Genomic DNA, 11,190 nt, shown 5'->3' on the forward strand with positions numbered 1-11,190 from the left:
AGGGCAGGGAACGGGAACGTGCACACAGTGGGCATCTAGCCCACCCAGACGCATCACCAGCTACACTGCTCACTTTGAGTCAAGGCTGTAACTACCAGGTGAATGGATTTTTTCATTTGGTTTTAGCTGGGGATGATGGATGGGTCGAAACGGTTGGGAGAAATGGCTGGGAGTGCCCACTTTAAAACAAAGACTCTAAAGAAGGTATGAAAGAGTTGAGACTTCCACAGTACAGCAATCAAAACGGGGTGGGAGGGGGTTTGGGGAGTAAGTGGTATAGGGAAATCAGGGTGAGGGGATGGCCTTAAAGAAATTAACCAAAGGGAAGAGTCTGGGGCGTCTGGTTGATCCAAGGCTGCTGGGCTGCTGCTGAGAAGGGGCGCCAGGAAAGGACCGCAGCCAGGAGAATCTGACACCCGCCGGGGCTGCGCTCTTTCCCGCCCACCCAGCCCCTCAGCGCTGCGTTGCGCGAGGCGGCCCCGCTGGGGGCCCGGGACGGCTGGGGAGGCTGCTCGAGGCTCCGTGGGTGCAGCGGGGCGGGTACCTTGGTGCCCTGGTGGAAGTCGTCGATGGACCGCGAGCCCATGAAGGGGAACTGCATGTGCGTGTGCGTGTCGATGCCTCCGGGCAGGACCAGCTTGCCGGCGGCGTCGAGGACCCGCAGCCCCGCGGGCGCCCCACCGGGAGGCAGCAGGTCGCGCCCGAGCGCTCGCACCACGCCGTCCTCCACCAGCACGTCGGCCACCTCCGAGAAGTCGTCGTTGACCACGCGACCCCCGCGGATCAGGAGCCGCGACGGCGCCGCCATGGCGAGGGGCGCGCTGGGTCCTGCCGGGCTCGGGCTGCGCGCAGGGGCTGGGCTGGGCTGGGGGGACTGGGGTGCCCTACTGCAAGGTCCCCACCGACAGCCCCGGAGCTCCGGCTCGGGCCGCAAATCCCGAGTCCAGAGGCCTGGCCGGTTTCTGACCTGGCCGCATGGGCGGCTCCTCCCCCGGGAAGGCTGGGCTGGAGCCCAAAGGCCGGGAATGAATAGGTCCGCAGGGTCCTCGCACACTCAGACCCCAGGTGTTCTGCGCCCTGAGTCTAGGTATCCACCCAGGTTTCGGAGTCATTAGAAGGGAAAGACCTTGGAGTTTTAAGAGAAAGGGACAAGCGTTTTCTATCATAAGACTAGGCTCTTCGAGGGAAAGAAATCCACTGCACCCTTTCCCGTGGCTGGGGGTGTGTCTGTATCAAAAGACGGACCCAGAGAAAGAAAGAAAGAACCATCACCGAAAGCAGCAACAAAAATACCCAAACCCATCCAAGCCAGAACAGAGTCACTCATCTGGGTTTCCTTTCAAACGTTCTTAAGTGAGGAGCAAGCCATAAAATCCAGTAACTGACAAACACAAGGAAAGATCAGAGTTAAATATTTAATCTATTTCAAAGAAAACGACTTGGTGTCAACTATTCTCCACGTTTTAGTGATGCATACCAACAAGTTTTTCTTGGAAAATAACCGGTACTATAACTCTAAAGATCTAAGTTCCTACTCCCAGTTTTTCCACAAAACCAGCTTAGAGATCTTCAGTTAAATCTTTTATTCTCTTGGTTCCTCAGTTTTCTCATATATAAAACTGAGTAATACTTAGTTATCTTCCAGATTTGTTTTGAGAAGCAAATACAATAATGGATGTGAATACGCCTTAATAAAGTGGGAAGCGCCATGCAAATTCACTTAACTAATAACTGGCTTTGTAAGGACTACAAAGCTTACCTGACTAGGGGGATTGGCTAGAGGGCTAAGTGAGAAAGATAAGCCACATTTCCACCCTCAAGTAGCTAAAAGCCAACAGTGACACACATACATATTTCAATATATAAAACAGAAAATTCTATCTTTGAGAAGGGATAAAGATAAGAATTTAGAGGAAAGAGTGAGTTTATTTCTGGCTTAAAGATAATCACATATGGAAGATTTGTGAAGCGGTATTTGAACTAGGATACAGAGGATGTGAACACGCAGAGGTGAGTGGTGGGAAGAGGACAGGCAGATGGAACAGAGTTCGTAAAGGCACAGAGCGGGTGACAGAATGCACTCCCTGTGTGTAGGCTAGGAGGGATAGGCTTACACTGACCCCTGGACCATCCCTTACTTATAGGGGAGGAGGAGGAAGAAGAGACAGAGTGTTCAGAGAGATGGTCTGTGTGATGGAAGGCAAGAATGCAGAATTTCAAGAAGGGCAACAGGATGGAATCTTGCAGAAGGGTTATGAACGGTTTTGGGGGGTGGGGTGGACATCTGCTGACCAGGCATGTATTCTCATTCTTATTCTGGGGACAGTCACTGTTGTATCTATGATGGGAAATCCTCTGCCTGCAGTCTCAGGACACTTGTCTTTGGAGAAACTGATGGGACCTCTAGCTGGGTGACTGAGCTCTCACCTAGCCTCTTCCAACCATGGCAGGGAATCCTTAAGCCACAGTGATGATACAGGGATGGGCACATGCTCCAAGCTGACTTTCCAGGCCCAAGGAGTGAGTGCAGATCCCAAGACTTTTTAGGCTGAGCAGATAAGAGGCTTGTTCTTTCCTCTTGGACTTGAATCCTAGGGAGTGTAAACAAGAGGCTTCTGGGAGCCTTCTAGACAACACAGAGAAAAAGAACTTCTGTAAGCAGAGCCACACCAAGAACAGGAAGTAGAGATGGAGAGAAGCTGGGCTTTGATGACATTGCTTGAGTTCCTGAATCCAACCATGCCTAAAGCCCCCTCCCCTAGACTTTCCATGTTTTGCTTAAGCTGGTTTATTTTGAGTCTTTTGTCATGTGCAAGGTCAAATGACAGACACTGGGAAGATACCTTCTTCAGGTTTTGAGACAAGGTGATCACATGTGATCACGGCGGTGGCATTTTCAATAGTGGAATGCAAGATATTCTTATTGCCAAATTTCCTAAAGCTTCAGCTTACACAAACCTCAAAATAATAAAAAAATTAGAAAGCATCAATAATTTAAAGTTCCATAGATTTGGCTGTCAGGCCAGGAACAAGAAACCCAAGGAGGTTATGCAATTATTGTCAAGGGACCTTTGTGTAAAGGTGAAAGGGGTAATTATAAACACAATGAAATTTCTACAAGCTGTACAAGTAAGCATCACCTTAGGAAAATAAGATTGGATGTCCGTGGAGTTGTGCCATCCTTTCGGAAACTGTCCAGATTAATGATTTCAAAGGTTCCTTTTATCTTAGACACTTGACATGATGAAATGCCCTGTAACACAACACAAAACAAACTTCCAACATTTAATCAACTCAAACATTTATCAGAAAAGGAGTCTTGTAGAATGTCACCAGAGTGGGAGGAAATGGCTCACCGAGATTCACTGACAGCAATGAAAGACTGGGGGGTAGTTTCAGGGAAGAACACTAGCTCACAGAACAGAAGGGGCTTTGCTTGTTTCTGACCATCATTGCCACACACTAGCTTGCAGGGCAGGTGGCTGAGCCTGGACAAACCTGCTCGGCGAGGGAAGCTTGTTCTCAGCACACTCCAACCTTCATTTTCTTTGTCCTACCCAGCCACCTCCTTACCCAGACACTCCAGGCCCTCAGTGGGCAGTAAACAAGAATTAGGGGACACAATGTTGGCACTGGGGGAGAGGCGGGACGCAGAACTCCTGCTGTTCTTCATTCTTGCTGGGGAGAGTCAATTGCATTGACAATGTTATCAAGCATGTCTGAGAACACATTACTCCTCAGAGGAATAGTTTTAAAGAAGCATTTTACAGGATGGTTACAAAGATTGTCAATGTTTAACCCATGAAAACACATCTGTCTGGAAGTGTAGGTAAGGTCGATTTGTCAGGAAGAGCCTCCATCCCTGCTTGATGGTCTACAGGGACAGAAAGCCTGGAGAATGTGACTTCCTTCACTGAGTGGTTGAGATTTTGAGAAACAAGTCCACCAAGTTCAGTCGTATCTCAGACTTCAGCTACCCTGGAGGTGACAAGTTTGCTTTCCTGTTTGTCTTGACCTTCCCCACTCCTACTAGAGGCTCCTGTGGCCCAGGAGAGGTTTTTAGGCTGCTGTTTCCACCCGATGGAAGAGTCCTCTGGGGCACAGGAAAGGAATGGTGAGGATGGGTAAGTGAGACTGAGCAAGGAGAGTTGGACATCCCAAAGCAGTGCATGTGCACCAGCATCTGTGGAAACTCCATTCCCTGGACAACTGAGAGATATAATTCCCTGGCAGGGTAATGTATTTATACTTGAATCAATGATGAAAGTGGGAGTTGGGAAAGGTAGATGGCATGGAAAGTGTGGAAGAAAATAGAATAAGGAAATAGTAATCTAATCTAATAGTAATCTGATGCCGGCTTCTGCTGTGAGCTTGAGCAAGTCACGTAATGCTCAGGGTTCCTGCCTCCTTCCCAGCTAGGTTGACAAAATCTTGCAAGACCCATCCTCCCCACTTTTATAATTTTATGATTCTGTGGATGGAGAGTGCCTGGTGTAGTCCTAGAATGACACTCTTTCCAGATTTAGATGAGCGAATTGGGAACCAAGTAAAACTTGCCATCTAGATTCAGAACTATTTTATTTCTGGTCCTTCCACTGGGGCCAAAGGGGATCTCCTTGGAAGGGATCTTCATACAGAGTGTAAAACCTACAGTCATGGGGATGGGGTGGTGATGCTTGGTGGGACTGGTTTTAAAGTCCTGGGACTGAAGAGCAGGTATGACATTTTAATTACTGCTCAGAATTAACATGCAAGATAGGCAGGGATGGCCACCCCTGACTCTGGAGGGGCATAGAGAAAGCTGGCCCACTACACAACTCCAGCTGGTACTGTCCCTGAAGCACCACTCCTGGGCAGAAGGAGAAAAGAGGTAATCCACATAACGGTACCAGCGACCGTAGCCAAGGTTTGTCCAGCACTAACATCAGGTTAGTACTGGGCCAAGATTTTTTACATGCATAATTTTACTTAATCCTCTCAATTGTTTGAGCTAAGAAATGTTTTTCCCTTTAACAGGTGAGTCTTTTAAGGTCAAATGATTTGCCTAAGATCACATGGCAGTCAATGCTGGAGGCAAGGCTTTCCTTCTGGAACCTGTAATTTACCATTATGCAACTCCACAGTCCAAAGCCAAGTCCAAATCCTGCCTGCACCTGAACCGCAGATTATGTAAGTGAGTCAGTGATGGTCTAGGAATGAAATCTGACATCGCGGACACTATCTTCAGACCTCTATCACTTCTGTCTGCTGCTTCCGAGCTGGTTCATTTAGTCATCTCAATATTGTAGAGCCAGTCTATGTATTGGCTCAGTTGATCAATGTCATCAGTGTTCAAAAAATTATAAAGCAGGCCTTTTTGTAATAAATTAACAAATTTGGTGGGACCAGACTCAACACACCAACACTGAACTGCCTGGGGGAAGAACTTTCAGATATGCTATTGTGTAACTCCAAGAAATTCAAGGAAATACTTATTTCAAAGTTCCTATTTCTAATACTGTATGGTATTACATGGTGGTGGTATTATTTTTTGGTGGTTTGCTTGTTTTTTGGTAAAGATATTATGATGCTAACCAGGCAGTTTCAAGCACATCCTGGAGAAGCTGGCTCCAACAGTGTACAGTAAGTCCTCCCTGATCCTCAGGGGACACACTGTGGATAGTACCAAAATTGCAGATAGTACCGAACTTGATTGTCATCAGCTGGAACATGTTTCTGTTCAAATCTTCAACAAACTTAATGTCTTTTCCATCTTAACTAAGCACTCATCACACACTGTGGCTGTAACTCTTGTAGTCTGAGGAGCAACAGCAAAACTAGCACTAATTTCTTTTTCCTTGTTCACAATTTCATGCATAGAAGTTTGGTTCTCACCATAGATCTCAGCAACCTCAGTATATGATTTTTTTTTCTTTCCTTATTAAGTGGAGAACTTTTACCACTTAGCTTAAAGAAAACTCTTTTCTGCTTCTCTTTAGCGTATCAGAATTGCCAGTGTCACTACTCTTGTGCTTTGGGGCCAGTATGAAGTAAAATAATGATGACTTCAACACCAGCATGGAGATACTGGAACAGCCAATCTGATAACTGAAATGGCTTCTAAGTGTCTAGCAGGTGAGGCACCTCTACAGCATGGGTATGCTGGACAAAGGGAGGATTACCATTTTCAGACCCAGGCTAACTATGGGAAATAAAACCTTGGAAAGTGAAATCAGGGATAAGTGGGAGGACTAAGTATATTAGTCTTATGGCTGCTGTAACCACTTATCACAAACCTGGTGGCTGGAAAGAACATACACTTATTTGCTTACATTTATGGATGCCAGAAGTTCAAAATTAGCTTCAGTGGGCTAAAGCCAAGGGGTTAGCAGGGCTGGTTCCTTCTGGAGGCTCTGAATGGAAGACTCTCTTTCCTTGACTCTTCTATCTGTTGGTGGCTGCTGGCACTTACTTATAGTGGCCACATCACTTCATTCTTCCACAATCACATTGTGAACTCCTCTGTAATCACATTGCCTTCTCCTCTTCTGTGTCAAATCTCCCTCAGCCTCCTTCTTATAAAGATGCATGTGATTACATTTAGGGCCCACCTGGATAATCCAGGATAATCTCCCCATTTAAAAAATCCTTAACTTACATCTTCACATCTTGGAAGTCCCTTTTGCCATATAAGGGAACATTCACAGGTTCCAGGGATTAGGAGCTAGATATCTTTGGGGGCTATAATTTAGCCTATCATACTGCCTAGCATTGTTCCCTTGAACAAAAGGATGCTGACTTCTTAAGCAATGACGAAGAAACACCAGGCTCTGCTCAAGGGTTTGTCTGCCCATCCTGCCAGCAGCATTCACTTGTACACACAGAAACCCTCCTACTCATTTAACTTACTCATATTGTGTCACAATTTCCAAGTTGTTTTGAGCTTTCTTAGCAGGCTTTATTCCAGCAATATAATAAAGTTTAGAGGAATAATGGAAGTATTCCTTTGATTAGAAAAAATATAATAAAGCAAAATAAAATTAATAAATAGGGTTGTACTTGGGAGCCAGACTGATCTGAATGTGAACTCTGACCTTATTATCTGTTAATCTGTGGATTATTTGAAAAGTTTCTTAACCACTCTTAAGCTCTTGTTTTCCCCTTAATGGTGCTTCCCATCCACAGGGTGGCTGTAAACTTTAAATGAGATCATTCATTTAAAGCCCACAACACAATGCTTGCTATGTATTATTAGCAAAACTATGTCACTCCCATACTTCAGCAACTTTCTTTTCATTAGCAGTTATAACTTTAAATATGAGACACACACGTTTATAAAATGCTTATTCTGATCTAGAGAATTATTTAAGGAGCAAGATTATTTTAGCATTAACAAAATACTTGGAATTTTGCTACATAGATCAAATAGAGTTTGGATATCATATTATATATTTTGATTTTTCATAAAAATAGACTAAAATACATGGAGTAAAAGTCACCTTTAAGAAGCATAGAGTTCTATGAATCTTGACAAAAAAAAAAGTTATGTGACCACCACCATGATTAAGATGGAGACTATTTCCACGACCCCAAAATAGTTTCCTTGTGCCCTGCTTAGAATCAATCCTCTCCCCCGATCCCACCAAATCCTGGCTCCTGACAACTACAAATCTGTTATTTGTATTTTATTTTGTTTAAAAAGAAAATTTAACTTTAGGCTTGGATATAAAGCAAGCTGCAGGATATCTGCAGAGGAAGAGATTACCTACTTTGGTTTTAAATGTTGTCTGCGATTTGGCAGCACGGTTTCTGTCCCCTAAATATAAAACAAAAACCCTTAATGACGTCAAGGTCCAAAGCAAAAGGTGGACCTCACTGGGATTCACTGCAACTTTTTCAGGATCCCTTGGAGGCCCTAGGCAAGAACCACAGCTAGGGTTGGAGCAGGGAGAGCAGGCTCTGTTCCAGAACCCTCATTTGTTTGAGTTATGTAGACAAGACGCTGGTGAGGATCTGATGACCCAGATTATGGAGGAATCACAGAGAGAGGCAGTGATGGTGTGCCCCTTTTTACCTTCATTTCTCCCCACTCTCCCTGAAATTAGAACCTTCCTACCTCTGCATCACTGTCTATGTAATCTCATTTCACTACACTTGTGTTTCTCTAACATAAATGGAAGGTAATGGAGTTACCTTCCTTCATGAAAAATGTGGTTCACATTATACAAATACTTCTGGAGAGAAAATTATTTTTGCTGTAAGAGATATTCATTTATAAACATACATGGTAAACACAGTAAGTATGTTGTTGTGGGTCAAGAATAACACCTAACTACCCATCTGTTACATAATTATGTACTTAAGGGCACTAATCTGTGAACTTCTGGGAAATAAAACTATATCATATATTTGTTGTATTCAAAGACCTACAACCTATTGAAACAGTAGTGCAAAAAGAATAACTCACTAACTTTTCATTTTCGACCTGTTAACATTCCAGTATGGGGCTCTATAATAGGATTTCAGCATTCGTTCTGTATTAATAAGGACACAGGTCAGTTTTCTTTTTTTTTTTTTTTTGAGACTGAGTCTCAGCAGCCTCAACCTCGCAGGCACAAGAGACCCTTCCACCTTAGCCTCCCGAGTAGCTGAGACTACAGGTGTATTCCACTGTGTTTGGTCAATTTTTAAATTATTTGTAGAGACGAAGTTTCCCTATGTTGCCCAGGCTGGTCTCAAAATCCTGGGCTCAAATGATTCCCTGACCCCAGCTTCCCAAAATGCTGGGATTACAGGTGTGAGCCACTGTGCCTCACCCAGGAGTCTTTTTTTAAACTCCTTTGGAACTCCAAACTCAGCTTAAGTATCATTTACTTTTCATTTCAAGGAAGTTCAACTGAGTGTTACAAAAAACAAGTTGTTGAACAAATACTGTTGTGCAAACTATGTAAGTGTGATGATGGAATTAACCACTAGATGGCTTCTTGAAAAGACTATTTTTTTGGATCAGCAATTTGTCATCAAAAAAGTGTCACTCCTGATGACTTTGTATCTATATTAACATATAGTTGTTATCCTTTCTTCATAACTGGAAAGGAAAGTGGAGTCTTTGATCCCTTTGAATATGACTACTGCATCCTTTTGTGCATATCTGTAAGTTATAAGTCCAGTTTTGTATTGTAAAAGTATAACTTTCTAGATTTATACAATGCATTATTCACATTAAGCAAAGTTTTCACATCGTGATTTAAAGACAATATAGATCGAGCATATTATTCACCTCAAAAAAGGTTTACTAATGGGATTTCCTTAAATAACAAGCTTCCGTCTTACATTTCCAATATTATGTAGTTTACATATGCTTGATTTACATATTCCTATTCAGGCATTTAACTTTCTCATCGATTATACTTGAATACATTGATTATACCTGATGTATGTAGACTTGAAACATTTAGGGAAATATCAAAATGTTAGTGACACATCCAATAAGGAATTAAGTAACCACCTTTATTTAGAGATAGAGAAAGGATAAAGTTATTCCATCAGTGTCTATGAAATATTTTTAAAATTCTTCTTTCATTCCTCCATCTCACATTTCCCCCCCTTTTCTTGACATCTATTTATTCCTATGTACATTTTCCTCTGGGAAAAGATTACTACATATGGTACATAGGGAATCTGAATAAATGACTTTTTAAAAAATAAGGTATTTTTATTCTTATAAACATTTTGATTTTCTTTGCAATGAGGCTTTTATGGGAACAAGAAAAAATATAAATTAGTAATGAAGATGCATAATTATTCAAGGCAATAATTCTTCATTTATTGTAGTTGAAGTCAAGCAGTATTCAAGGGGAAAGACAAACTTTCAGGGCCATAGCTTTGTACTTAGAGCTAAATGGGCTTAAGCTTTAAGAGAAAAGAAAAAGTTAAATGCACTCTAAGTATTCTTCTAGTTGGCAGAAAGTGTTTTTAGTAATATTCATTATTTGTTTTGGATATTGTCTTATCCTCAGAGTGAGAACCTGCCTTGCCCCTCATATTTGCAGTGCTCAGAGCAAAAATGTGGATGGAAAACATTTGTCCCTTCTCTTCCTATCCCAGGTCCTGTCCTGCACTGTGAGAAGCTTTGTGCTTATGCATTGGGACACCACAGCCTGCCTGGCCACAGTCCATTCACAGCTCCGCACTCCCCCTGGGGCCTGGGATACTCATGCCAGGGGTTCCATCTAGCCCCAGGAAGATAGATCCCAGGAAGACAACAGGGAGGTCCCGCATGTGGATTTAGGCCATTTGGATGGGAAAATCTGGGATTCTGGGTACCAAGAGTGTGGTCTAGAAGTGGAGGGAGAAAGAGAGCACTCATGTCTCCATAACTCTTGTGAATTCCTTTCCCCTTAGGGAGGCATGTAGTGTGGAGAGCCAGGGAGAGGCGCTCTCAAGCTGGGCTCCAGTGCTCAGGTCAAGAGTGGTTACTCCCGAGGCGGGCAGATCACGAGGTCAAGAGATCGAGACCATCCTCGCCATGATGAAACCCCGTCTCTACTAAAAATACAAAAATTTGTCGGGTGTGGTGGCACGCGCCTGTAGTTCCAGTTACTCCGGAGGCTGACGCGGAAGAATCGCTTGAACCCAGGGGGCAGAGGTTGCAGTGAGCCGAGATTGCACCACTGCACTCCAGCCTGGCAACAGAGCAAGACTCCGTCTCAAAAAAAAGTGGTTACTCATCAGAACAATGCCTGGCATGTGGCATTCCCCCCATCAATGTTCATGGAATATCAGTTTTCATGGAACATAGTTATTGAATTTGAATATGCTTGGCACTGGACTATAAGGCCCTTGCATATATGATTTCATCACTACAGGAACTCCATGAGGTAGGAAATACTACCTCAATCTTACAGATGTACAAGCTATGGCTCAGAGAGGCCAAAGTAATGTTCTTTGGTCAGATTTTAATGCCAGTGGTACCTATAACCACTATACTATGTTGTTTTTTGTTTTGTTTTGTTTCGTTTTGAGATGGAGTTTTGCTCTTGTCGCCCAGGCTGGAGTGCAATGGCATGATCTTGGCTCACAGCAACCTCCGCCTCCCAGGTTCAAGTGAGTCTTCTGCCTCAGCCTCCCAAGTAGCTGGGATTACAGGCACACGTCACCATGCCCAGCTACTTTTGTATTTTTAGTAGAGATGAGGTTTCTCCATGTTGG

At 43.6% G+C, this 11,190-nt stretch overlaps 1 protein-coding gene across 2 annotated transcripts in view; it reads right to left on the minus strand.

Moving 5' to 3' along the window:
• DPYS (dihydropyrimidinase) overlaps positions 1-931 on the minus strand; it is an 84,336-nt gene extending 83,405 nt beyond the window's left edge. For both annotated transcript variants that reach the window (XM_032251519.1, XM_032251529.1), the window contains exon 1: positions 545-931. In XM_032251519.1, the coding sequence (XP_032107410.1) occupies positions 545-808 (264 nt within the window). In that variant the 5' untranslated portion in view covers positions 809-931. The remainder of the gene's footprint in view (positions 1-544) is intronic.
• Positions 932-11,190: the final 10,259 nt, after the last annotated feature.

The sequence above is a fragment of the Sapajus apella genome, unplaced genomic scaffold (assembly GCF_009761245.1).
Source record: "Sapajus apella isolate SASKATOON/1434 unplaced genomic scaffold, GSC_monkey_1.0 scaffold3, whole genome shotgun sequence".
Taxonomy (NCBI): domain Eukaryota; kingdom Metazoa; phylum Chordata; class Mammalia; order Primates; family Cebidae; genus Sapajus; species Sapajus apella.